The sequence below is a fragment of the Aythya fuligula genome, chromosome Z (genome assembly GCF_009819795.1).
Source record: "Aythya fuligula isolate bAytFul2 chromosome Z, bAytFul2.pri, whole genome shotgun sequence".
NCBI lineage: Eukaryota > Metazoa > Chordata > Aves > Anseriformes > Anatidae > Aythya > Aythya fuligula.
This window is the reverse complement of record NC_045593.1, coordinates 39,424,187-39,452,028: the sequence shown is the minus strand read 5'-3', so window position 1 is coordinate 39,452,028 and position 27,842 is coordinate 39,424,187. Positions and strand designations below refer to the sequence as shown.

At 38.9% G+C, this 27,842-nt stretch overlaps 1 protein-coding gene across 1 annotated transcript in view; it reads left to right on the top strand.

Annotated features, from left to right (window-relative positions):
* The window catches only part of TMC1 (transmembrane channel like 1), a 66,867-nt gene extending 40,939 nt beyond the window's left edge, over window positions 1-25,928 (top strand). The window contains exons 11-20 of the mRNA XM_032205652.1: window positions 60-254; window positions 5,013-5,192; window positions 5,387-5,539; window positions 6,983-7,111; window positions 18,394-18,461; window positions 19,937-20,176; window positions 20,830-20,955; window positions 24,415-24,493; window positions 24,590-24,725; window positions 25,663-25,928. Coding sequence (XP_032061543.1) covers window positions 60-254; window positions 5,013-5,192; window positions 5,387-5,539; window positions 6,983-7,111; window positions 18,394-18,461; window positions 19,937-20,176; window positions 20,830-20,955; window positions 24,415-24,493; window positions 24,590-24,725; window positions 25,663-25,928 — 1,572 coding nt within the window. The remainder of the gene's footprint in view (window positions 1-59; window positions 255-5,012; window positions 5,193-5,386; window positions 5,540-6,982; window positions 7,112-18,393; window positions 18,462-19,936; window positions 20,177-20,829; window positions 20,956-24,414; window positions 24,494-24,589; window positions 24,726-25,662) is intronic.
* The last annotated feature ends 1,914 nt before the right edge of the window (window positions 25,929-27,842 follow it).

Below are 27,842 nucleotides of genomic sequence, written 5' to 3'. Positions count from 1 at the left end.
AATGTAGAGTCTTGACCATTAAAGTACTGATAATATTCTTTTGTTTCTAACAAGTGCAGGAAGCTATCGTGGAGGAGCAGGAGAGCCGAAAAGAGGAAAACATTCACTTGACTCGATTCCTGAGAGTTCTTGCTAACTTCTTAGCCCTATGCACACTTGCTGGGAGTGGCTACCTCATCTTTTTCGTTGTGAGAAGATCACAGAAATTTGCCCTGGAAGGTCTGGAGAACTACGGGTGGTGGGAAAGAAATGAAGTTCGTGCTAGCACATTTCTAAAATAGATGTGGTTTCAAACTTTGTCTCTCTACTCTGCATGTTGACTTTTTTTTTTCTTTTTACCCTGAGAATTTAAGCACTTTGAGTGTGGGTGGTAAATGTGCAGCAAAAGAACTCTTATTGTCTTTCTGCTTTGTGCTTCATTAAAAGGAATATATATATATATATATATATATATATATATAAGTTGTCCTTTTATATTCAGTTTTCCTTTAAGACCTTCACCTTTTCTCTTTTGAGCCCCTAAAACTGTTTTTCCAGCCACTCTGTGGACTCACAAGATCTACTCAAGGTGCCTACTCTCTTGTTACTTTCCTGTAGAGAGTGGTCCAAGGAAAGTGACTAGTATGCAGCCATGTCCAAAGTTACTTGGGACCTCAGAGATACCACTCTGCAGTACAGCAACAGTATGAAGCTTAAGCCTTCCAGCTTCACCTGCCCAGTCCAAGAACACAGTATCTTTTTTTTTTTTTCCTTTTTTTTTTTTTTTTTTTTTTTTTTCTCTGTTTAATCTGTTTTCTTCTAGAGTAAATCCAGTCCTGACTTATAGAGGTATATAGTGAAAGTGATTGTGTTTGCTGTAACAGTATGTAGTAGGCACTTGAATTCAGCATTGCTGTATAAAAACCTGAACAGACTGTTTTTTATTTAACAGACACACTATTGTGCATATTGTAAAACTAGCTGTTCATTATATAAAGCTCATATTCACTCTCGCCTAGAGAGTGAAGCTGATATCTGAATTAAAGTAAGGCAAAAAGATGCCAGCCTCACAAAGCTAATGGCATGGATGATGATAAAATGAGGAAAGTCAGTCCTTAACTTTGAACACCAAAATCTGTCATGGAAAGTACCATACATAATCCAGCAATCCACCTTTGGAGTCCAGAGAAATAAGTCAGCTAGGATTGGATTAAATTATTTGATAAAAATTACTTCATTTTACTCTGGTTGGGAAAGAATTATTGTAACAACTACTTGGCTTAAAGCAACACAAGCTCTAAATGTGACAACAGACTAGCAGATGAAGGCTGTTCAGAAGGAATTCAGTTTTCTCAGTTGAAAGGTGTGGTAACAGATTTGTTCTAACATGGACAGTACTACTGAAAGCTGTTATATTAGCTTATGTTGCAATCTGGAAATTACTTAAGCATATGCATGTTTACATTTTATTTTTTGTTTACTGTACAAAAGAACACTGCTAAGGAGGCACTATATCAGAGAGACTTAGAGCAGGTGTTGCTAAATGAGAGTGGATAAGGCAGTGTTGCTGTTATTTAACTACAATTTTTTCCCTGTTGACAATCAATGAACATATTTGTGAGGTACAAAATATTGCCTTTGATTAGGTATTAGTATTTAATGAAATACGCATATTTGGCTTTTTCTGAACATTTAAACATTTTTCTTTTTTGTTATTTTTTTATTTTCTAGATTAAGCTCTTACATTTGTGTCATGAATAAATGAACTGAGATTTTGATCAGAATAAGATTATAAACACTTTGTGTACTATTTAAAGCAAGGAAAAGTGCAGCTTTTACATATAACTCAAGCAACATATAACTCAAGAACTTCATGAAAATATTCAGCTACTTTTGTAAGAATTTATTTTCACAATAGATGCATTAGGGGGTTAGAAAGTGTTTACACATATCCATGGTGTCCTTGGAGCAATCTGGGATAAATGTTTTTCATATATTCTGTTCCTGAAGCTCATGACCTAATAAAGTGCCACTGGTGACTTTGTGGACAAGGCCTATTTTTCTCTCTGATTGTTGTCCTCTGCCATAATATTGCAAATCAATTCAAAACTGGATTCTGTAAACCTGAACTTCATCTCAGCAGTATCTAGTCCTTCAGGGTCACAGTTCAGTTGAAACTATCTAGCCCATCACAAAGAGTAGGAAATTAGTGCAAAGAGGCAGACTAGGACTGTTAAGGTACCTCATCAGCCTTTGCATCTCTTCTCACATGTGGTTGTGGCCAGGTGGTTGGTCATGGATGAACAATGATTCTGTAACTATTTGATTCTTATAACAATTTCCCCATGACTGTGGATAAAATAAAGAATAATGCTACTGATTTCCTTGGTGCAGTACTCTGAAATAAGATGAAAAGTACTGAATAGGAATTGACTTTTCTCATTTGACAAAAGATAATTTGTAGAACTACATTATATGGTGAACATTTCTCCAGTACATTGGTACTCTGTTTTCTCAAATGTACTGTTTAAAGATAAAAATACTTAAAAGCAGAATGAATTTATGGGGAGTCAGACTGATTTCTCTGCGTCACAATTATTAACAACATTTGGGCAAAGAGGAGATATGGCTTAGGGCCTACACATTTTAATTTTTTTTTTTTTTTCAAGATGAAACAACCCCTTAGACCTTTTGCCAAAAGCTTCCTGATATTTACTTTAAAGTTTCTAGTAGTAGCTATGGAGCAGACTTTCACTGTGGTAATTAAGCCATGTTTTCAATACTCTGTGTAAATTGGAGAAATCGTCAGGTGGATTTTATTATTATGAAATATAAAATTTACTTCTAATTGTCTTTTTAAAAATTAAACTCTATTAACTAGAAAAATAGTTGTTTATTACTGCTTTCTGCAGCAGATGCTAGAAAAATCTGTGACTACTGCAATTGTTGCTAGAAGATATGATTTATATTCACTAGACTACTTACCTTTAATGAACTTATCCTTTAACAAGCAAGCAGTCAGAATTCACTATTTAATGTCTGGCACACTTTCATACACAGAGGAAGCTGGTGTTTAGATGTAAATGAAGCCACAGAATTTCTTATCCAATTCATAGCAGCTTGAAAAGCTTGTGTAAGCAGTAATTTTCTAGCTTTCAGAGTGTCATACTCTTGGTGTCTAGAGTAGTTAATGTTCTAGAGAGATGACGAACTTTGTTTTGAACCAGGGTTTTCACTGATCAGTATATATATCTTCATTGCTATTCCTTTCTTACTCAGAAATGCTATTACGGTAGGTCAGGGAATGGTTTTTGAGATTCACTCAGCAGACACTGAAGATAAGACCATACCGATTATGAACTGTAACTGTATCATGCTTACGTGCATAATACATATATATATATATGTTTTTAATCCTGAACTGGAAATCTCTTTAAGATGGGAGCATAGTGAAGGCATGGCAAAATGCGGATAGAAAGCAAATGAGAAAGAATATTCTTACTTCAGATAAACGATGAAAAAGAACTTAAGAAAAATATAGAAAACATTTAATGATAAAGAAAAATAGTTACTTGTTTTCTGCTTTTCCCATAGTGAAGCAACAAAGACACATTTGATGTAGTTAGCAAGTACTATATTTTACCTGCCTAAAGGACATGCCCTTCCTTCTAAAGAGCCATGTCTTCCATTAAAAGAACTGGGTGAGAATTTTTAGAGTGGGAATGTACTTATTTAATAGAGAGTGATTTATTTATTTTTATTTTTTTTTTGGCATAGTGCTTTTCTGCTGTCATATTATTTCTGAGAACCAAGACCAATCTTCTATTCCTTGATAGCAGAAAGTTAGGAAAGTGTTAAAATTTGCAATAGTTCTAGCAAAATGGATTCCAGGATGACTGAGAGTTGCTAAATTCAGAACAACTGAAAGACAATTATTATTATTTTTATTGTTATTCTTATTATTATAGTTATTATTTTATAACTGAATCAATTCCTTTTTACTTCATTGTTTCAGTATGAGTCATCTTAAATAAGCATCTTTTTGTTTTGTGACTTAACTGGAGACAATGTTATCTGTTGCTTGGCTTTTAGTCCTTTAAAGATGAGATAATTGTAAGGAAATATTATTTGAAACTGAAATAAAAAATGCACTTTAAAACTTTTTCAATTACTTTCATTTTTGGCTGACACAGTTGATTAGATTTTGTACTATTTCACCAAAAGGTTTAAGCATACTTGCAACAAATTTTAGCAATCACTTATGCATGCTGAATTCTTAGAATGCCTCACTTAGAATAAAAATGTGTACTCAATTTATAGCAATATATAGCAATAATAACAAAAAGTAGCATATATTGCCTATATTGAATTTCAAACTGTTTATGAAAGCTTAATTTTGTCATTTTGCTGTCAGTGAACTTGTTCCTTTTCCATCCTTCTGTGATGTGAGTTAATATTGTTAGAGTCTTCAGAAAAACAGGCAGACAGCGTCAGGATTGATTTGAATTTGCTTTGCTTATGCATTAAGAATTAACTTTGGGTGAGATGTCAGATAATTTTAATTTAGCACAGAATTTTTAGAGAAATGCTTTATATAGAATATGTATGTGTCTATTGGGAAAACAAGGAAGAGATTTAGGATGAAACAGTATTGGAAATAGTTTCTTGCTAAGTTCTATGACATTTTTTTCTAAAATGTAGGTTGTACTTAAAACAGCTAATACTTGACTTTTTTTCTGATGTTAAAGTGAATTGAAAAAATGAAAAGAAAAAAAAAATTCAAAGTATCTATTTACAGGAGAAGAAAAATAAGTTTTCACCTCATTGTTTCTTTGCATCTTTGCAAAAGCACCTTGTGACTCCCAGGGTGTATTTTGCTTTTCATTAAATCAATTAGCAAATAACAATTAGCAATAGAAATACACTTGTCATCAAAATCAATCTTGCCTCTAACATTTCACAGTAAACTTTTTTTTCTTTCTTTCCTTTTTTTTTCTTTTTTTTTTTTTTTTTCTTTTTTTCTTTCCCCCTAGGTGAACATGGTCATGTCACTTTTAGGAATGTTCTGTCCAACTTTATTTGATGTAATAAGTTCTCTGGAAAACTACCACCCTCGAATAGCTCTAAGATGGCAGCTGGGACGCATCTTTGCTCTTTTTCTTGGCAATCTCTACACTTTCATCATTGCCCTAATGGATGAAATCAATCTCAAGGCAAGCTGTTTACCTCCTTTTATTAATTTTAATATGTATCAGGGTAAGGATGTATATTTCCAACCATGTCATAGACATGTCAGGGAAAGATGGAAAAGTCTTGGAGTGGAAAAGAAAAGGTTGAATATTGGTAATTTAAGTTCATGCTACTTTATTTTATTTATTTATATATTTTTAATCCTCTATTTATTTAGTTGGAAGAAGAGAAGATTGTCAAGTATAACATGACAATATGGGAGGCCAGTCTATACAATGGTACTATTCCAGAAAATTCAACTGCTCCTCCAATACAGGTAGACCCTGCAGATGTCCCCAGAGGCCCATGTTGGGAAACAATGGTAGGCCAGGTAATGTAACTTATTTGAGTTCATATTTGAAAATAGATCATAGTGTGTTACAAGATATCATACTAAACCCCTCTTAATTTCTGCTGACTAGAGACAATAAGGTGTTAGAGCATGAGAAAATGCAGATGTTGGACAAGATAATGAAGGATTATTTATTTATTTGTTTATTTATTTATTTCCCCCCCAAGCTACAAAGCTTAGAAACAGCTATTGTAATTTATTTGAATCCTATTTAGTAGGGAGGTCCCCCTTTTGGTACCTGACAGAATTCAAAGCATTCATTTTTATTTTTTTTTCTTTTTTCCTCACTATTCTCCTGATTCATTTTCCTCACCTCATCTGTCTTGCAAAGCCTGTTTAACAATTATGAAAAGTTGGATTGGTTACAAAAATTAATAAAAGTAATAATTCTGAATAAATTTTTAATCAAGCAAAGATCAATTTTTCACAATTACCAGTATATTGAAAAGATAAGTAGCTAAACAACAACAAAAAATGTATATGATCAACTCATGCTAGCAGTGTGCATCTCAGAAACCATTTTTATCCTTAACCAAGTAACATCATGCAAAAGAACATCAGTAGTTTAACAGTAAATCTGATCAGTCATTTTATTTGATTCAATTGAATATTCATAGCTATTGACGTTCATATAATAAGACACTTCCAAAGAATTTCCCAACATCTCTTTTTTCTCTGATCATACCTTATTGTTTTGTCCACAATATTAAAACCACCATTGAATCACAACTTTTGGTATTGTTCCATCATTTTGACAGTCTCAGTACCTGATTGTCTCCACTCCTGACTGGATACTGTGACCTGTCCTGGTCACTTATCCAGGTGATGGACAGGAAAAAACAGACCCTGTTTTGTTTTTTATTTTTTCCCCACTGTGCTGATTTTCTCCATAATTTGAAATCAGAGAGAATAATAAGTCTTTTGGGCAAATGGGGTAAGGCCTGGTACAGCAGGGTTTAGTGGGATTGATGGGACTTACTGAAACAAATGTAGAGGAACAAGGATTTTTGGATATTTGGATTATTATTTTTTTCTTTTTCCATATTCAGTGGGAACTGGTGCTCATTTAGGAAGAAAGCCAAAAGAGGGGTTGAGATATCAATGTGGAGTTCTGCTATAGTGGCAGTCTTAGCTGGAAACCTTTCCCTGACTAATCATACCCTGAAAGTCTCATCTGCTATGAACATAAATAAAAGCAGCAGGTATCTCTAACAAATGAGGGGCAATTTTCCTCCTGGCATTTCTCAGAATCAGTGAATCAGGAGGAGCTGAGAGTTTTTACCAAGTTGTAGCAGTGTAAGAACATCCTAATATAGTACTTCATCACTATTGTAACTATAAATTGCTTAAATATATTCTTTCTCTCTCAAAAAAAAAAAAAAAAAAAAAAAATATATATATATATATATATTGCTTTAACAGGAATTTGTGCGGCTGACAGTCTCTGACACAATGACAACTTATATCACAATTCTAATCGGCGATTTTTTGAGAGCTGTCTTTGTTAGGTTTTTCAATTACTGCTGGTGCTGGGACTTGGAGTATGGATTTGTAAGTATACTATTTGCTATTTTAAATGTTTTTGTCAGATCATCACTTCATGTTTTTATAGTAAATTGCATTTTTCTTTTAATCATACAGAGTTTACAGTTGCCTAGGCATATCACCTTCAAAATTCCTAAACAACATTTTGCTTTGTCTCAGAATTTGCTTTTGTCTTAATATTTATCTTATTCTTCAGGCTTCAATAACCTTTGAAAACATTTTTTTTATTAATTTGATTGTGTAAACAAGCTAGCTACACATTTTTCACACATTTCAATTTTAAAGACACTCCCAGGTCTGCAGATTTCTCTCACTGATTTCTATGAACTTTCCCATAGGGTCTTCTAACTTAGTGAAATAGACAGTGTTTGTGAAGAAAAATACAAAAGACTTTTTTTTTTTCTTTTTTTCCCCAGAAACCTTATAAGATATATTAATGCTACATTACAAATCAAGTACATTCATTTAATTCATTTTCATTTTTCTTCCTAGTCTTGTAAAGTGTTTGGTAAGTCTTTATAGTACCACATATGTGGACACAGTGCTTATGGAAATGGCTTAGTGGACTTGCTAGTGTTTTGTTGATGGTGGACTTAATGATCTTCAGGGTCTTTTCAAACCTTAATGATTTTACAATAGTGTGAAATAAAATATATGAGTTCCATTAACATAAGCACAAGTAGGTATGCCAGCTCTGCACTTGGGATTTGAGACATTCATTCTTTTATATGGATCTGTGCTAGATTAAATTAGCCAGCTAAGATACCTGCAGTGTAAGGACTGATGTAGTTTTCATCTCTTAAGTTGTAGTCAGGATGCAGGGAAAGGTGAACTTTCTTCTGTAGCTTCTTGTGTACTTACTGAACAGTACAGAGAGAGCTAAATCATTTAAAGTTATCTAGGGTACATCTGCTTGAACAGCCACTATACCTTTTCCTTCTTTCGTCAAAATATTAGCTTAATGTATGCACATTTTTGTTGTTGTTGTTTGTTTACCATGAGCCACCTTTCAACAAATTATAATTTTCCAGAGACAGAAAGTACGGTGTTATATATATACACACATATATATGTATGTATGTATGTATATATTTGTTGTAGCAATGTCATTTATGTTGGCTGGCTCCTATGAAACTTCAGCCTGTATAGCAAGGTTCAATTTCTCCCTGTTAATTCTCCTGTGTATATCTAAAAGGACTGGGGTAGGACTGGATAAAGAGATTATGAGCCAGCCAGTTTGTGAAGAACCAAGATACAACCCTTGCAATAACAATATCAAATGCAAGGATTTGAATACAGTATGCACAGAGAACCAGCACAGCTTGTGGAACAGTGTATTTTCATATGCTTAAATGGCATCTGGAACTTCCTCACATTTTCATACTTGTCACAGCTATTTTAATAACTGAGAATGAATATGGGGAACACATGAAATGCTGTGTCCAGTACTGTATCTTACAGGAAATAGCTCAGACTTCATGTTTTCCAAAGATATTAAAGTGGATATCCTTTAAAAGATATCCTTTTTAAAGATATCCTGGAACTTTTCCCTATTAGGATTTTCAGGATGAAAGAGTATGAGTGAATGCAAGTCTGAAAGCTAATCTGAGGACTACAGGATGGATTTATTACCTAGGATGATCACAACCTGTCACTACTAGGGTTTTCCATGGCTCCATTTTAGGACCAGTCTTCTTCAGTGTTTTCGTAAACGATTTGGTTGTTGGACTTGCAGGTTTTTTCAGTGAATTTGTGGATGATACCAAACTGGGTGGAGCTGCTGACTCTGTCAAGGGTGGTGAGGCCTCGGAGAGAGATCTGGACAAATTAGAGAGCTTAGCAATCACCAACAATATGAAGTTTAACAAGAACAAGTTCTGGATTCTGCACCTGGGAAGGGGTAACCCTTCTATAAATACAGACTGGGGGATGCGAGGCTGGAAATTAGCCCTGTAGAAAGGGAACTGGGGGTTTCGTTTGGCAGCAAGTTGAACATGAGCCAGCAGTGTGCCTTGGCATCTTGGCAGCCATATCCTGGGGTGCATCAAGCACAGCATTGCTAGTCGGTCGAGGTAAGTGATTGTTCTGCTCTGCTCTGCACTGGTGCAGCCTCACCTCAAGTAGTTGTCAAGTGCAGTTCTGGGCACCACAGTACAGGAGATATCAAGCTGTTAGAGAGTGTCCAAAGGAAGGCAACAAAGATAGTGAAGGGTCTGGAGGGCAAGACGTATGAGGAGTAGCTGAAGTCACTTGGTTTATTCATCCTGGAGAAGTCTGAGGGGAGGCCTCATCACAGTCTACAGCTTCATCATGAGGGGAGTATCTCTTCTCTCAGGTGATCAGCGATACAACACGAGGAAATGTCTTGAAGCTGCTACAGCTGTTCAGGCTGGATATCAGGAAAAAGTTTTTCACTGAGAGGAAAAAGTTTTTCACAGACAGGGTGGCCAGGTACTGGAACAGGCTCCCCAGGGCAGTGGTCACAGCACCAAACCTGCCAGAGTTCAAGAAACATTTGGAAAATGCTGTCAGACACATGGTCTGATTTTCTGGGTTGTCCTTTGGGAACCCAGTTGGACTCAATAATCCCTGTGGGTCCCTTCCAACTTGTGGCATAATGACCACACGGACACCAGGGTTCTTTTAGGATCAGTAACTGGTACTACTTTATTGATGACATCTCTTACACTGAGGGCCTAACTTCATCTCTCATATTGGGGGCATAAATTCATTATCCTTGTTGCATCCCCATATTGAAGCTTGCTTCTTATGCCATTTGCCCCACAACAGTCCTCTTCCACTAACTGTTCATTGGTCAACAACTTTGCCTGGCAACCGCAAACACCCAGCAACTTCCATGTATTAAATGCTGGAGAACAAGCAACCTAAGATGGCAAGGCATCTCCTGAATCACCCTTCTTTGTTCCCTCTGAAATCTTTACATTCCTGATGGCCTCATCGTTAAGAGCCTGATGTTATCACCAACCACGGGGCTTGTCCACCCCCATGGCCACACTCCCACACCAACCATCCAAGAAACAAAATGAGGTTTAATAAGAGCAAGTGTAGAGTCCTGCACCTGGGAAGGAACAACCACATGTATCATTACAGGCTGGGGGATGACCTGCTGGAGAGGAGCTCTGAGGAGAAGGATCTGGGGGTCCTGGTGGATGACAGGTTGACCATGTCCACCAGCAGTGTGCCTTCATGGCCAAGAGGGCCAATGGGATCCTCATGTGCATTAAAAGGAGTGTGGCCAGCAGGTCAAGGTGATCCTCCCCCTCTACTCTGTCCTGGTCAGGCCTCAACTGGAGTACCAGTTCTGGGCTCCCTGGTACAAAAAAGACAGGGATCTCCTGGAAAGAGTCCAGCAGAGAGCCACAAAGATGATAGATGCCTAGAGCATCTTCCTTATGAGGAAAGGCTGAGAGGCCTGGGTCTGTTCAGCCTGGAGAATAGAAGACTGAGAGGGGATCTCTTCAATGTGTGTAAATACCTGAGGTGTGGGAGACAGAGGGATTTGGCCAACCTCTTTTCAGTGGTTTGCAGGGATAGGACAAGGAGTAATGGCCACAAGATGGAGCACAGGAAGTTTCACACCAACATGCGAAAGAACTTCTTCATGGTGAGGTTGATGGAGCACTGGAACAGGCTGCCCAGGGAGGTTGTTGAGTCTCCTTCTCTGGAGATATTTAAGGCCTGTCTGGACACCTACCTGGGCATCCTGCTCTAGGGAACCTGCTTTGGCAGGGGGGTTGGACCCGATGATATTTTGAGGTCCCTTCCAACCCCTTCAATTCTGTGATTCTGTGATTCAAGAAGGATATTCTATGATTTTAGGATTCTATGATCTGGCTTCTATTTGGTCTTCCTGAAGACTTTTCTGTCATTTACTGTGAATCATCTGCTCTTTATGCAGGGACTTGTCACAAGAGCTGCCCTAGTGCTGTTTGATGTGACCTTGGGTGGTGCTACTGGATTTAAGATGGTTTGTTAAATTCCTGCAGTCTTCCACTGCTGGAAGCCATGTTGCACATTGTAGGACAGCTTGACATGAATAGAGAGTGCCAGTTGCCAACTGGAAACACATAGAATCATAGAATGGCGTGGGTTGGAAGGGACCTTAAAGATCATCTAGTTCCAACTCCCCCTGTCATTGGCAGAGATGCCACCCACTAGATAAGGTTGACCATGGCCTCATCTAACCTGGTCTTGAACACTGCCAGGGATGGGGCATCCACAGTCTCTCTGGGCAACCTGTTCCTGTGCCTCACCACCCTCTGAGTGGAAATCTTCCTCCTAATATCTAACCTAAATCTCCTGGTTTAAAATCATTCCCCCTTGTCCTATCACTACCAACATATGTAAACAAGTGTTCCCCCTCCTGTTTATATGCTACCTTCAAGTATTGGAAGGCTGCATTGAGGTCTTCCTGGAGCCTTCTCTTCTCCAAGCTAAACAATCCCAGTTCCCTCAACCTTTCACCATAGGAGAGATGCTCCAGACCTCTGATCATCTTAGTGACCCTCCTCTGGAGACATTCCCAGAACTTCACATCCTTCTTGTGCTGGGTGCCCCAGGCCTGCATGCAGTATTCCGGGTGGGGCCTCACAAGGGCAGAGTAGAGGGGGACAATCACCTTCCTCTCCCTGCTGGCCACCCCTTATTTGATGCAGCCCAGGACACAGTTGGTCTTCCAGGCTGCAAGCACACATTGGTGGCTCATGTCCAGCGTTTCTTCCATCAGTACCCCCAAGTCCTTCTTTGCAGGGCTGCTCTCAAGTTCTTATTCTCCCAGTCTAAATAAATACCTGGGATTGCCTGGGATTACCTTGCACTTGGACTTCTTGAACCTCATTTGGTTCTCATGGGCCCGCTTTTCCAGCCTGTCCTGGTCCCTTTGGTTGGCATCCCTTCCCTCTATTGTATCAACTGCTCATCTTGGTGTCATCTGCAAACTTGCTGAGGGTGCACTCGATTCCATCATGTATGTCATTGATAAAGATGTTGAAGAGCATTGGTCCCAAGACCGAACAAACCTTCTTCTACCACTCTGTACTCCTGTCCGGGATTGCCCAGACCAGGTGCAGCACCTTGCGCTTGAACTTGTTGAACGTCATTAGGTTCACATGGGATTGCAACCTTATACTCTTTCAGGCCATGTGTCCCTGCTTCCAATAACTGCATATTTCCCTCTTGCATTTCAGTTTGACCAGCAGGTCTTTGGTCTGCTATCTCAGTTGTCTGCCCTCCCTGCCTGCTTTTTTTTACACAGGGGATAGAGAGCTCTTGCTCTCTAAGGAAAACATCCTTAAAGAGTTGTCAGCTCTGTTCAGCTCCTTTGTCCATACGGACAGTGTTCCAGGGGATCTCATATTGTAGGTCTTTAGTTAGTTTGAATTTCACTCCTTGGAAGTTCAGCATCCTGACTTTGCTCTTTGCCATGCCCGTATTCCTCAAGACCACAAACTCAACCAGTGTGTGGCCACTGCAGCCCAGATTGCCTGCAATCTTGACCTCTTTAATGAACTCTTTGGTGTTGGTGAGCACCAGGTCAGGTAACACTTCTCCTCTGGTTTGTCTAATACCTGGACAAGTAAGTTATCCTCAACCTACTCTAGGAATCTCCTGGATTGTTTACAGCCTGCTGTGTAGTTTTCCCAGCAGACTTCCAGGTGGAAGAAGTCCTAACATCATTAGGATTGGAAAAGACCTCCAAGGTCATCTGGTCCAACCATCACCCTACCACCAATGGCCCCCTCTAAAACATGTCCCTAAGCACCAAGTCCAACCTTTCCTTAAGCACCCCCAGGGATGGTGACTCCACGACTTCCCTGGGCAACCTGTTCCAATGCCTGACTACTCTTTTTGAGAAGAAATATCTCCTAATTTCCAACCTTAACCTCTCCTGGAGCAAATTGAGGCCATTCACTCTAGTCCCACCACTAGTTTTCTGTGAGAAGAGGCTGACCCCCAGCTCCTCACACCTTTCTTTCAGGTAGTTCTAGAGAGCAATATGGTCTCCCTTATGCCTCCTCTTCTCCAGACTAAACAACCCCAGTTCCCTCAGCTGCTCCTCACAGGACTTGTGTTCCAGACCTTAACCAGCTCCTTAGCCCTTCCCTGGACACATTCCAGGGCCTCAATGTCTGTCCTGTACTGAGGAGCCCAAACCTGAATGCAATACTTGAGGAGCAGCCTCACCAGAGCAGAGTACAGGGGGATGATCACCTCCCTCATCCTGCAAGCTACACTATTCCTGATACAAGGCAGGATGCCATTAGCTTTCTTGGCCACCTGGGTACACTGCCAGCTCATGTTCAGGTGAGCATCAATCAGCACCCTCAGATCTTTTTCCTCTGCACAGCTTTCCAGCCACTGTCCCCCAGACCTGTAGTGCTGCATAGGTTGTTGTGGCCAAAGTGCAGGACCCAGTGCTTAGCCTTGTTGAACCTCATCCCACTGGCCTCTTCCCGTTCACCCAACCTGTCCAGATCCATCTGCAGGGTCTTCCTACCTTTCAGCAGATTGACACTTCATCCCAACTTGGTGTCTGCAAACTTACTGAGGTTGTACTCAGTTCCCTCCTCCAAATAATCAATAAGGATATTAAAGAGAATGGGCCTCAACACTGAACCCTGGGGAACACTACTGGTCCCGTCAGGATGAGAGTGTACAAATGCAATGCTTCTTGTAGTTGAAGCAAGAATGCCTCATCCACAGGCTCCCCTTGATTAGGTGGCCTGTAGTAGACCCAACCACAAGCTGTCCTTTATTGGTGTTGTCCTTAACTCTCATCCACAAGCTTTCAGCCTGTCCTTGGCTGTTTCCCAGAGGCATCTCTTCACAAACAATCCCTTCCCTAATGTAAAGGGCAACACCCACTCCCTTCCTTCCCTGTCTATCTCTCCTGAAGAGTTTGTAACCCTCTATTCCAATGTTCCAGTTATGTTATCCTTTCCATCATGTTTCTGTGCTAGCAATCATCTCATATTTGTCTAATTGCACCATGGTTTCCAACTCTTTGTATTTGTTTCCCATGCTGCTTTCATACGTGTCAAGGCACTTCAGCTGGGCTATTGGTCATATCATATTTTTAGAACCCTTCCCAATTGCACTGGGAGAGTTCATGAGTATTTCTCTGTTGTTACTTAGAGTGATAGTGTTCTCAGGTATTCTTTTTTTACTCAGAGCTGCATCTCCTTCCCTCACTGCATCTAGTTTAATGGGCCTCCTGAGAAGCCCAGCCAGCTTACTGCCCAGAACACTCTTGGCCCACCCGATAAACTCTCCCCTGTTCAGTATCAGCATTCCTGGTCTCTCAAAATTGTGTTCAAGGTTGTAGAACCCAAAACCTTGGGCATGGCACCAGCCTCACAGCCAATCATTCAGACAGTCCGTTCATCTCCTTCTTCCTGGGTTCCAGTTGTCAACTGGGAGGACAGAGAACACTACTTGTGTGTCCAATCTCTTCAACATCTTTCCAAGGGACACCTTTCCAGGGTCCTGGCAGCTCTTTCGAGCAATCTCAACGCAGAAAACCCCCTGCATGCTGTGATCCCCCACTTCACAGCAAATGTGTCTGTCCCGGAGCTGATCTCCTTGGTGAGGCAATCATTCTGCCATTAACACTTCAGACTTTTTTTTTTTTTTCTCTCTTTCTTTTCTTTTGTAATTGTTAGGGAAGTTAAGGGAGTATAATACAGTTATTTAATCAATAGAACAAAGCCAATACAAGAAAGCCTTAATTAAGTGATTGGACTGAAGAGCTGTGCAGATACCATCCTTCTTTCTAGCCACCCATCCATACATTTTGACTGGGGGGAGCCAGCCCCAGAAAAGGGGCCCTCAGCCCCCCTAACCCTCCTTCGTCTTCCACATGAGGTCATCTTCCAGGCCACTCCCAACACAGCTACCTTTGGGCACACATATATAACTTATCACAGAGGCTTGCTGAGCTCACAGCAGCCACCACTGCCCTGCCTTTGCTCCAGGCCCTATAAAACAGGACCCCTGCAGGTGGCCCACCATTCGCAGAATTTCTAGACCCTCTGACAGCCAGTTTATGTGGCAGCAAGAAAAACAGAAGCAGGAAGGCATTCAGCAGCCCTCCTCAGTGTAATAGGATAGTGATGCAATCCAAAGAAGCACCGAGAAGGAAGGCACCTAACAAGAAGGAGAAGTGTCATGGGCAGAGGGGTAACATCTGTGGCACAACAGACACCAGTGCTCAGGAAACCTCTGGCGCCTGGCCCACAGACACAGGCGGTACCACTGGCACTGCAACAATGCGGGAGGTAAGCCATCCCCTCAGCCATACAGCAACAGGGGGCCTGGGCCTTCCCATTGGTGCAGTGGTGGCATGGGGAGAAGGCAGAAGGATTAGGCAGACAGCTGTGTGGGGCAGAGGCATGCCCATAATCTGGAACACAGTGTGGGACCCAGCCATGGCCCTAAAACAGACAGCAGCATTGAATCCATGGATGGAAATCAACCAGACAGAGGAATGGGATCCAGGGTTGGAACTGGACAACCCCCTGGTTTAGCACCCTGGCCTCAAAACATTCTGGATGAAAGGCATCCCATTTGGCCAGTTCTGGGCAAGGAGTGGCTTATCATTCTGCCTAACACCATGGAGCCCACGGAACTGGATCCACCAGATGTGGAGGGACTGATGGAAGTGGATCCACCCCCACCAGATCAGACCTGTGACTCCTGTGGCATGTCTTTGCTCTGTGCCATCAGAGCACACCAACAGCGTCACAGGAGTGCCTGGTAAGCTCCCTACTTGTCTCTCAGGCTCCATCCCAAGCACTAGCTTGGAGCTGCCAAACACCATGAACATCCTGCAGGCTTATCTACAAGGTGTCCCAGCAATGAAGAACTCTGTTGCCGATTCTCAGGGATTGCGTGAATGCTTCTTTTCCATCCCCCAGCCCTTGTGTGAGAGGTGGTATCCCTTCTGCACAGAACCTTGAGGAAGAGCACAAGAGAGGACCCACCTTCCTTTGGGCTGCTGTACTGGGGTGACAGGAGGAGGCCACCATGCACCTTCAACATTTTTGAAAATAGACTGAGGGGTGAAAATAGGAGTGTGTAAGCGATTGTAGGTGGCTAATTTCTTATATCAGGAATGAGTAATTTTTTGAGTAATTAGTAGCGACAGACATGGAGAAGGCTGAGGTACTCAATAAATTCTATGCCTCTGTCTGCACTGGTAGATGGGATTCCCAAGTTCTTAATTTCTCTGAACCTATAGATGGAGGCTGGGGGATCAAAGTCCCACTCACTGTAAGTGAAGAGCAGGTTCGACACCACCTGGCGAATCTAAACAGATACAAGTCTATGGGACCTCATGACATGAATCCCAGGGTCCTGAGGGAACTGGCTGATGTAGTTGCCAAGCCTCTCTCCATCAGACTTGAAAAGTCCTGGCATTCAAGTGATGTCCCTGGTGAGTGGAAAAATGGAAACGTCATGTCCCTACTTTCAACAATTAAAACAAATAATTAAACAAAGAGCACTACTCTACTCAACAATTAAAATAATTAGGAGATATTTCTTCTCAGAAAGAGTGGTCAGGCATTGGAACAGGTTGCCCAGGGAAGTGGTCGTCACCATCCCTGGGGGTGTTCAGGGAAAGGTTGTACCTGGTGCTTAGAGACATAATTTAGTGAGTGACAGTAGTAGTAGGGTGTTGGTTGGACCAGATGATCTTGGAGGTCTTTTCCAATCTTAATTTTTGTATGATTCTATGATTCTACACAAAGTAAAGAATGTACAAAGAAGTGTTAAGTAGTGAGTGTGAAGCTTACAGCCCGTACACAAGGGTTTAACCACTGTTAAACCTTACAGCCTGCACACAAGGGTTTAACCACAGTTAAGAGAAGCCATGGAATGATTGGTCAGCAGTGAGGGAACACCTTATTTTATATTACTGTTAATGCAGTACTTATTCCTTATAATACAGTTATATTACCATTCTCAAAGTGCCAATGACACATTTGCTGGTAGTGTATGGTGGACATATTGTCATTGTACAGAAAAAGGGCTACTAGAAGCTCAAAGAAAGGGTGTGAAGATATATAAGGAATCATAGTCCGTGCTACAGCCTAGAAGCTTTGTGCTGATTTCCATGCAAAACAAAAATAAATAAAAGAAATGAAGTTGATCTTACAGAACTACTTGTACCAATTTCCAAACTCTTTACACCATTAGAGCTTATAATGAACAAGGAATCTTTCAATGAGCCATACCCCAAATTTCCATATTATTGATAGTCTTTAATTTGAAAGATTACCTTGAGCTTTCCTTCATTTTCTTCAAAGACAGCTTATCTGATAGATACCATTGCTGCTGCACTTAACTGTTAATAAAACAGTGAAACTTTTATTTGGCATTATGTAAGAATGGTTCTAAAGAGCTCCCCTTATTCAACTGTTTTTCAGGTTGAATACTATTTAATCTTACTTTATTAATAATTAGTAATTAATACTTAGTTGAAGGTCTATTTAATCTTTCCTGTATAGAAGACAATTCATAAGTACACACAACACAAATATAGCAATTTGTTGTAGACATACATGCATATATCTGTATATACATGTATGTATATACATAAAACTAGGCAGAAATAGTGTAGAAGCTCCAAATATCCCAACATATTATAATTTGAAATTGTGACTTTAATTTGTCAATTTTAACAGAATATCTTTGTTTTGATTCAGACTCAAGGAAATAGTTGTTTTTGTATCTGAAGCCCATTATTCCCCATGTCAGTTGTCCCTGTAATTAATACTTGGATCATCATTCGTGATCTTTTTGACCATCCACTATGGTGAATCATGCAGGTCACCAGCTATGTTGTAGTATAACTTTCTTCCAAGACAGTTTATTAAGCAAAACATTGTGACAATGTAAAACACAATGGATAATATGTTTGAATCATAAATTTTTAATGTAAACCAAAATTTTGGAGCCAGTTTCTTACCAGAAATTTTTATTCTGGTGCATATACACACAAACATGCCTACAAAATAACATGTGCATTTCAGTCATTGCTCAAATTCAGTGTTCTCAGTGAAATTCTGCAACCAGTATTAAAGTTTATCTGTTTGCCTTGAGTCTTATTTGTTTATTTCATGATTCATTGATAATATGTAACAAGAGCCTTTACAGTACAATACCATTATTCTGCTGCTGTTGGAAGTGACAATTTTAATGTAGCATAAGTCATCTTAAAATCTTTGGTGCAAGTCTAATGAAAGAATTTATGTTATTTCTTTCAGCCATCATATTCAGAGTTTGATATAAGTGGGAATGTACTGGGGCTGATCTTTAACCAGGGCATGATCTGGTAGGTGTGGCAAAGTGTGTCTCTTGTGTTCCCTTGTGTGTCAGCATTCTCCCCAGGTCTGCAGGATTTATCAGCATCTGTGAAATGAGGATCCTGTCTCATTGTTTTAGTCTGATGACAGTGTGAAGCAATATATATCACATTCTGGTAAAGTAGAATCAATGGGGCAATTTCTAAACTAGTTCTGAGCTAAGATTACGGGATCAGAAACATCAGATTTCACACATCTGAAACAGAATGAAAAGAGTTTTAGTTGCAGCTGGTGAGTTGGCACTGCCACAGAACTAGAAAGAATGAGAGGTATGTATGTGTGCATTTGTTTTGTGAGATGAGAGAGAGAGTAGAGTTAGAAAAGCTCTTTCTTTATTTGTTCTCACAAAGTGATTGAAATGCAATTCATTTGCAAGTCTCCATATTGATAAGCTATTGGCAAGAATTTGTCTACCATGTTTTTTAAGTTATATGTACAAATTTTGGCAATATCCATAAACTACCTAGAGTTTGAACTTGTTTAACTTGAATTTTACAACTGATTTCCATGTGGTTAAGAAATGTGGCCATTAGGTGCTCTCTGCCTTCATAGACCACCAATCCTTTTCCATCTCTTTTAATTGAAGATACGTGGAAAGAGGAAGAAAAGATATTAATATAATATACTCTGACGTGACATCTCTATACTTACAGGGATGTTTCCAACCACATAGATTTATTTTTTTTCCTATTTCATAAAGAGAAAAACAGAGTCACCCAAAAGCAAGGTGACTCAGCCATGATCAGTTGAACAACGATAAAGGAAAAAGTAGATTCCTACTATCTGTACCATTTGGCCAGGCAGTTAAAAATAACTACTCTTCAGTCAGCATGGCACAGGAAACATGGTCAGATACAAATAAAATGGTCCCAACTGCATCTGTGTCATAACCACATAACTGTAGAAAATAAGGAAAAAATGACATTTAGCAGAATCAGTAAGTTCATTGGAATAAGGCAGTAAATAACCATAGTAACAGAAGTAAAATAAATGTCAATTTAGCAAGAATATTCTTCCTAAAATGGTAATAACATACTTAGAAAAATAATAAAGAATAATCTAGACTATTTCTATAACACCTAGATTTTGGGTTACTTTTTTTTTTTTTTTTTTTTTTTTTAACGAAACACATGACAGATACTGCATGAACTAATGATACAAAGTAAGAGGGAGTAATGTTTTGTTAAGTTATTATCTCATTCACAGAGAAAGAGAATTTTGGAGCTTTGAAACAAAAAGTACATATGGAGAATTCTTTCTATATGCCTCCAGTTCTTCTAAAAGCAAGAGGCAACAATAGTAAAAAAATAAAAAAAAAAAATAAGAGAAACAGTGCATACAGTGATGTTGCAAAGCACATTAGAATGGGAAATAGGGGAAATAGGTATTGTATCTAGGCAGAAGTCCTACTCCAAAGTGTTTATTTGTTTATTTGTTTTTCTAGGATGGGGTCTTTTTACGCTCCATGTCTTCCAGCAATTAATGTGTTCCGCCTCCACACTTCAATGTACCTGCAGTGCTGGGCAGTGATGTGTTGCAATGTCCCCCAGGAGAGGGTCTTCAAAGCTTCCAGATCAAACAACTTCTACATGGCCATGTTGCTTTTCATTCTCTTTCTCTCCACGCTGCCTGCTGTGTACACCATAGTCTCCATCCCACCATCTTTTGACTGTGGTCCTTTCAGGTATTTTACATTTCACATCCACCATACATGTTAATATTATATCAAATCTAGTGTATAATCTAGTAATGAAAAGGATCTTCCTTTATAAGTATTATATTTATAAGATATGCTGACTGTTTAATTATACGACATTTCTCATTATGGGTAATCATTACAGTTGGAATACTATAAAACTGGTTAATTATTTTAAAAAGTTTCCAGGATTTTTTTTTTTAATTTTTATTTTTTAATTTTCTGAATTGTAGAACAGAACACCTTTTCTTTTGATTAGCTGTCATGTAAACATTTATTACTAATTCTCTAAATTAGAAATTCTTAAGGAGTATATCAGTGCTTTATTATGCCTCTGCAGCCTGCTGAGATTAAAATGTTGGTGTCTATTTTTCTACTTAAAATACATAAATCCTGTTTTAACTAAAGCTAGTTTCAGAGTTTTATGTTTTAAATAATGAATATTAACATTTATTTTATTTTATTTTATTTTATTTTATTTTATTTTATTTTATTTTATTTTATTTTATTTTATTTTTTTATTTTATTTTTTTACTTTTCCCTGGTTTGGTGTGATGTTATTAACTTATATATTCATAGTACTGAATTGACATTGCTAAAATATTTGTATATTATATATTGTCACATTTTCTGTTTAACAGTGGGAAAACTAGAATGTTTGAAGTCATATCAGAAACTCTGGAGCATGACTTCCCTTCTTGGTTTGGGAAGGTATTTGGCTATGCCTCTAACCCTGGACTTATCCTACCTTTTATATTACTGATGGTGTACGTATAGAATACTAACTGAAATGTTAATCCTTACTGAAACGTCTGATAAGTTTCTTTCCCTCTGAATCTTTATTGCCTGAATATCTAATTGTATTGATTCCCCCATGATGAGGGACTTTAAGAATTTAGGTCTTTTAGTTGAACATAATTAATATGTCTCTGCACAAAAGGTGATCTCTCTTTTGTTCAACTGTTTTCAGCTTTTTTTTTTTTTTTCCTTTTTTTTTTTTTTTTTTTTTTTTACAATTTTTTGTTCTTGCTACCATAATGACGAAACTATTAAAATTGAAAAGTCTATGGGATCTGATGTTGTTGTGACCTTGATCAGCTTGTTCAGTAGACAGAACAGCATAAATCCTTAGCAGGTTCAATAGGAAACTAGAACAGTGACTGCCATGAAGCAGAGCTATTTTAACTATATTTTACATAAAACATATTTTTTTACATAAAACATATTTTTTACATAAAACATATTTTAGCTATATTAACTAAAGTTAATGAGAGTCTGATCTTGAGTACCTGTGCCTTTCCTTGATGTACCTTATGTTGTCGGGACTAGAGGGAGAAAGGGTGCTAGAAATGTACCATGGAGATGTTCCAGTCTCAACTGCCTTAAATCATCTCGAGTCTTGTTCCTTCTTATAGAACAGGGCTAGTACGGATTTTTCATAAGTCAGTTAAAGAATAATGACCCCTGAATAGTCTTTCTCAAAAACTATATTGAGTCCTTCTTCATAAAGACATTTTAAACTACTGTTCAAATATATCACAATTTTTGCATAATGCTGAACTAAAAGCAAATTCTATATACAGATGAGCTGGGATTTAACCCTGCATTGTAGAATTTCCAAAAAATATAGAGAAGATTACAGAATATAATGGAAATTGCAAAGTACTTTATGTGAGCAAAATGAAATTCTGAGATTAAGTTTTACCAAGATTCACTTAACAATTTGTTCCATTTAACTGTTGGCTAGAAAAACAAAAAGACTAGAATGTCCTCTGAAATATGTGGTTACCTTCTACTTATTTTTTTTTCTGAGCAGGATTCCTATTCTGCAAGGATCCAAGACAAAGACACCAAAATATAAATGAGAAAGAAAAAAAAAAAAAAAGGAAAATGCAAGGCAAAATCTGGCAAAGCAGAGTGAACAGCAAATGAAGATTAATTACTTACTGATTACTTTAATAAAGGGTTTCATATGAGCATTTCTCTAATTAAATCATGAGAGTAAAAAATACTAGTTTCATAGAGTTATCACAAAAATAATGCAATATATTGAAAAGTGTAACCAAATTTAGAACAAAAAATAAAACTTATTGTTTTGGCTATTTTCCTACAAGTATTTGGCTTTACCTATTCATAGAATCATAGAATCATAGAATATCCTGAGTTGGAAGGAACCCATAAGGATCATCAAGTCCAACTCCTGGCACCACACAGGTGTACCCTAAAGTTTAGACCATGTGACTAAGTGCACAGTCCAATCAGTTCTTAAATTCAGACAGGCTTGGTGCAGTGACTACTTCCCTGGGGAGCCTGTTCCAGTGTGTGACCACCCTCTCGGTGAAGAACCTCTTCCTGATATCTAGCCTAAACCACCCCTGCCTCAGCTTGACACCATTCCCGTGGATCCTATCACTGGTGATTAAAGAGAATAGGTTGGCGCCTGCCCCTCCACTCCCCGTCATGAGGAAGACTGCGATAAGGTCTCCCCTCAGCCTCCTCTTTTCCAGGCTGAACAGGCCCAGTGACCTCAGCCACTCCTTATATGTCTTCCCCTTTAGGCCCATCACCATCTTCATTGCTCTCCTCCGGACACTCTCCAACAGTTTAATGTCCTTTTTGTACTGTGGTGCCCAGAACTGCACACAGTACTTGAGGTGAGGCCGCACCGGTGCAGAGTAGAGCGGGACAATCACTTCCCTCAACCGACTAGTGATACGGTTGGCCCTCCTGGCTGTCAGGGCACACTGCTGGCTCACATTCAACTTGCTGTCAACCACAACCACCAGATCCCTCTCTGCAGGGCTGCTCAGTCCTGCAGAGAGCATTGCCCAGTCTGTATGTACAGCCAGGTTGCCCTGTCCCAGGTGCAGGATCCAGTACTTGCTTTTATTAAAATTTATGCAATTGGTGATTGCCCAGCTCGCCAGTCTGTCTAGATCTCTCTGCAAGACCTTTCCACCCTCAACAGAGTCCACAACTCCTCCAAGCTTGGTGTCGTCAGCAAATTTGCTCAAAACACATTCTAGTCCTACATTCAAATCATTTATGAAAACATTGAAGAGGACTGGCCCTAAAATGGAGCTTTTGGGGACCCCACTAGTGACCATCTGCCAGCCTGGTATGGCCCCATTTACGAAAACCCTTTGAGCCCTTTCCATCAGCCAATTGGCCACTCATTGGATGATGTTTTTGTCTAGATGTATGCTGGACATTTTGTCCAGTAGGATCCTATGGGAAACTGTGTCAAAACTTTGCTGATGTCCAAAAAGATCCTATCAGCTGGTTTCTGTTTCCCTTGATCAACTAGATGGGTGATTTTATCATAAAAGGAAATGCAGGACCTACCCCTCATTAACCCATATTGGCTGGGAACAACAATTGCATTGTCCCGCAGGTGCACTTCGATAACTTCAAGGATTATTTTCTCCGTAATTTTACCAGGCACTGACATGAGACTGATAACCCTGTAACTGCTGGGGTCTTCTTTCCTTCCCTTCTTGAAAATTGGTACAACATTTGCCAGCTTCCAGTCTACTGGGACCTCTCTAGATTCCAAGACTGTTGAAAAATAATTGAGAGAGGTCCCGTGAAGACATCAGCCAGCTCTTTAAGTACCCTGGGATGAATCCCATCCGGACCCATGGACTTGTATGGATCCTGGTGGAGCAGCAAATCCCATACACATTCAGGGTTGGTTGGGAGTTTATCATTCCCACCATCATGGTCTCCAGCTTAGGGCACCCTGGGTCCCAAAGCCCATCATCAGTGCTGAAGCTGGAGAAAAAGAAAGCATTCAACATCTCTGTTTTGACCTATGTCTCTGTCTGTGAATTTTGTATTACTTCAAAAGATTTTATAAATATAGTTTACTAATTTTTAAAGTGTGTCATACAACTTAATTAACATTTAGAAACTATTAAATGAAACACCCGTCATAGCAATGCACACATACCTTAATTGAGCATCTTCCTTAACTACCATAAGAGTGAATGTAGAGTATAAAAGACAGAATAATTTATTTCTGTTCCTCCCCACACACACCTTGAAATGAGTACCTTCTTCATACTCTGAGGAAACAGTCTACTCACTGTCAAAATACTACTAGTGCTTAAGCATGTTGAACAAGGAAAAATACAGATTTGATATTAGCACAGTTGTAGTTATTGCTATAGGAAGAGTCTTTAAATCATTATCTAACAAGATGCATTCTTTTTCTTGAAATTTAGCCTGAGTATTTATTATCTCAATGCTACATCCAAATCCTACAAGGAAGCTAACTTGGAACTTAAAAAGAAGCTACAAAGTGTAAGGAATAAAGAATTGTTGATTTTTGGCTTTACTAATTATTAGCTACGACATTCAGGTTACTGAAAGATGCCTTCTCTATTTCACCATTGTTAGCAAGCAGAAGAAAATAAAAGAAGAAATAAGCAAAAGGCACAAAAATCAAATGAACAAGAGGAAAATCCATTTGAGACAGAACCACCACAGACAAAGCAAAAAGGAAGCAAGCAAGATGAATCTACTCCAAGTCAAGGTAAGGACAGTTTTGAATTTCTCAATATGAGAAATATTTGTATTCCATACCACAGTGTTGTTCACTGCCTTATCTGCTTCCTTTGCCGTAATTTCTTGAAAGGTGTTCACAATACTGAATGACAAGTATTAGCCTAATATCCAGTCCATTTGTCTTCCTTTGTCTAATTTCAGAAATGCTGTAGCATCACTCCACAATAGGCAACACCTTTTACCGAAGTAATAAAACTAGTAAAACATGTGGCACAACCTTCTCTGAATGTCAGAGATCCAACTTATCCAATAAATCATTAAAAATAATAATAATAATAATAAAAAAATCCTGCTGATATTTCTTTCATCTTGATATTTCTTTCATCCTGGACAGCTGAGAACAGCATATGCCTTCTGTGCCAAGGTTCAATGGCAGAAGGTGTAGTGAAAAGACAGTATGGTAATGACCCTCATCAGAACACCTAACTTGGTCAGGCAGGTTTCAGTTGGTTACAGACTGTTTCCTCCCCTCTGAATATTGCTAGTCTTTCCCCATCACGCATGCCATGCAATCAATATAGACTAAGCCTAGCAGAGAAATGCAGATTAGGGATGACAACCTGCAGAAGAACCACATGGAAGGCATGTCTACAGCCTCAAAACATGCCTGCTTTTGAACTGCTGACCTTCATCACCGTTTATAGATGATATATTCTTGCCAGTGAATTTAACTGCTTGGGAAATACTTCTGCTTCCCTTTGTTGTGGCCTTTCAGAAAGAACTGGGGAGAAAATATGGTGCAAAGATCATGAAGTCACATTGTCCCTTATTTCAGACTGTTTGTGTGGTAGCTCCCAGACCTTCCATCTTATGCTGGAGTGGACAAGGTGCTTCAGCCTTTCCCTCATAGAGAATTTCTGTTCTGCATTTTCATTCTGTAACTCTGTTCTCCTAACACATTTCAGATAACAGTCAAGGACAGAGTGGCAATGAAGGAAAGAAAATGGGTCAGCCACAGGAAGCAAGTTCCTCTCAGACACTCCAGAATCCAGGCTCTGCCCCAAATGGCCACCATCCCATGCAGAACGGAGGAGGAAACCTTCCCCCACCCATTGCTGTGACACGGCCACCAGGACCTCGGGGGGTTGCAACACCAGGCTATCCACTTGGACACCCACACTTTCCAGGGGTCCAGCCAGGAATGCCCAGGGGTCCGCCCCACTTCAGATAAGGAGGCTGTCCATAATTCTTCTTTGTGTTTTGTGATATGGTAAAGGACGCTGAGGAAGGCAAGAGTGGTGTTTCCCCAAACAAACTCCTTAAAGTGCAGAACTCCATTATGTTAATTATAAATCTTCATATGCATAAAAGCTTCCATGAGAAAACACTACATCTTTCTGCTTGTGTTTGAATACATTGCAAAAATGTGTTATCTGTATTGCTAGGTTACTATTCTTAAGGATATTTACTGGGAGATATTTGTTAGAAGAATGAAACTTATTTTGTATTTAGTTGCTTATTTTCTTAAAAGCTTGAAAGTGTGTGCCTAACAGATTTTCATTTTCCTCAGAAGAGTTCACTGAAAACATAAATTCTTACAGTATATTGGAGTCAGTTGTATTTAAAAACTGTATAGCTTGTCTTCTGAAGGTGTGATAAGCTTTCCCAAAGAGTTCAGGTTGTGCATGGAAAAACTGGGATTTCTTCAAAACATGGATGATTACTTCTAAAGTCCTTGGGAAAGTATTTTAAAAGTAAAAGAAAAGCAGTACTTTGCTTGTTACTATGAAGAAAATTTAACTGCTATTATAGTACTGCTTTTAGTCAATACAACAATAATGAATTTTCCTATATTCAGAAGGACTACAAATAAATAAATAAAAATAATAATCAAAGTGGTGAAGATATTTTTATGCAAAAAATGAATTTGAGGAATAGAGGTAATAATGTTTTGCAATATTTTTCCCTAAACACTCACCAGGATTTGCTATTAAACACAGTTACCTATTACTGCAGAAGAACACGTGCTATATGATCTGTTCTGTGGTTTTATTGGTGTCATTTTGTATTGACCTCTATAGAGTTCAGAATGGAACAGATCCTTCGTACAATAGGTCTAGTGGAAACACAGAATAAATACAAGTCCATGTGCTGTTATTACTAATTCCAATGAGACATCTTTATTTTTATGTTCATTGTCCAGAAATTGTGACTTGATATTTATTTTAAGACTCACAAGACGAATAACAACGAAGCAGCCAACAGACTGTCTTATAAAAAAGAAATGTAATTCCATTGGTAGCCTTCTATATAATACGTGTCCGTTTTGAACAGCAGAAAAAAAATAATCTTACCTCAGTATACAGCAAGTCTGTGATGTCACAAAAATTAAAAAAAGTCCAAGTAATCGGATTATAGGACCTATTGAGAAAGGTTTATTTTAAATCAGTATAAACTGTGTATCCCTATAAAACACAGTCATCCAGATGTAATTTCCAGCTTAAGCAGTCTTTAAATCAATTGCCAAATACTAGGAGGATATACCAAGGGAAAGTTAACTTTATACTTGACTGGACTCTTGTACTGCTTCCAAAAGCATCTGCTAACAGCTGTAGATAAGATAATAGATCAGCCAGACCTTTAGCCAGTACCAGAACTACTACTCTGCATATCAATACAAAGTACTGCCAGCCAAATCAAGAGATAAGTGCATTGCAACTACAAGAGAAGGTCTTTCTTAGTAAACAGACCAGAAGTACATTGCTACTAAATGAATGGACAAATGGGTTAAAACTGGATCCTAAGTTGTCTGCATCTGTGGTTCGGTGAGTATTGTAATGTAAATTAGACAAAGTGCAGCTAAGAGCAGTGCAAATCGTTTCATCTTTTGAAGATGAGGTTTGATAAGATAGGTTGAAAAGGTACAGTAATTCAAGCAGTTTTAAAGTGGAATATTAAAATATTTTTTTCCGATATGTCTAACATTTAAACAGTGTATTTTTAGCCTAGAAACATATAAGATTGTGAGTAGTTTCATCAAAGTAAAACTACACCCCAGTGCTCTAGGACTCTGCTTCATCCATGGGTTTAAGACACATTATTTCCCTACAGACTGGGAAATGTCTGTAATGAGACACTGATTAGC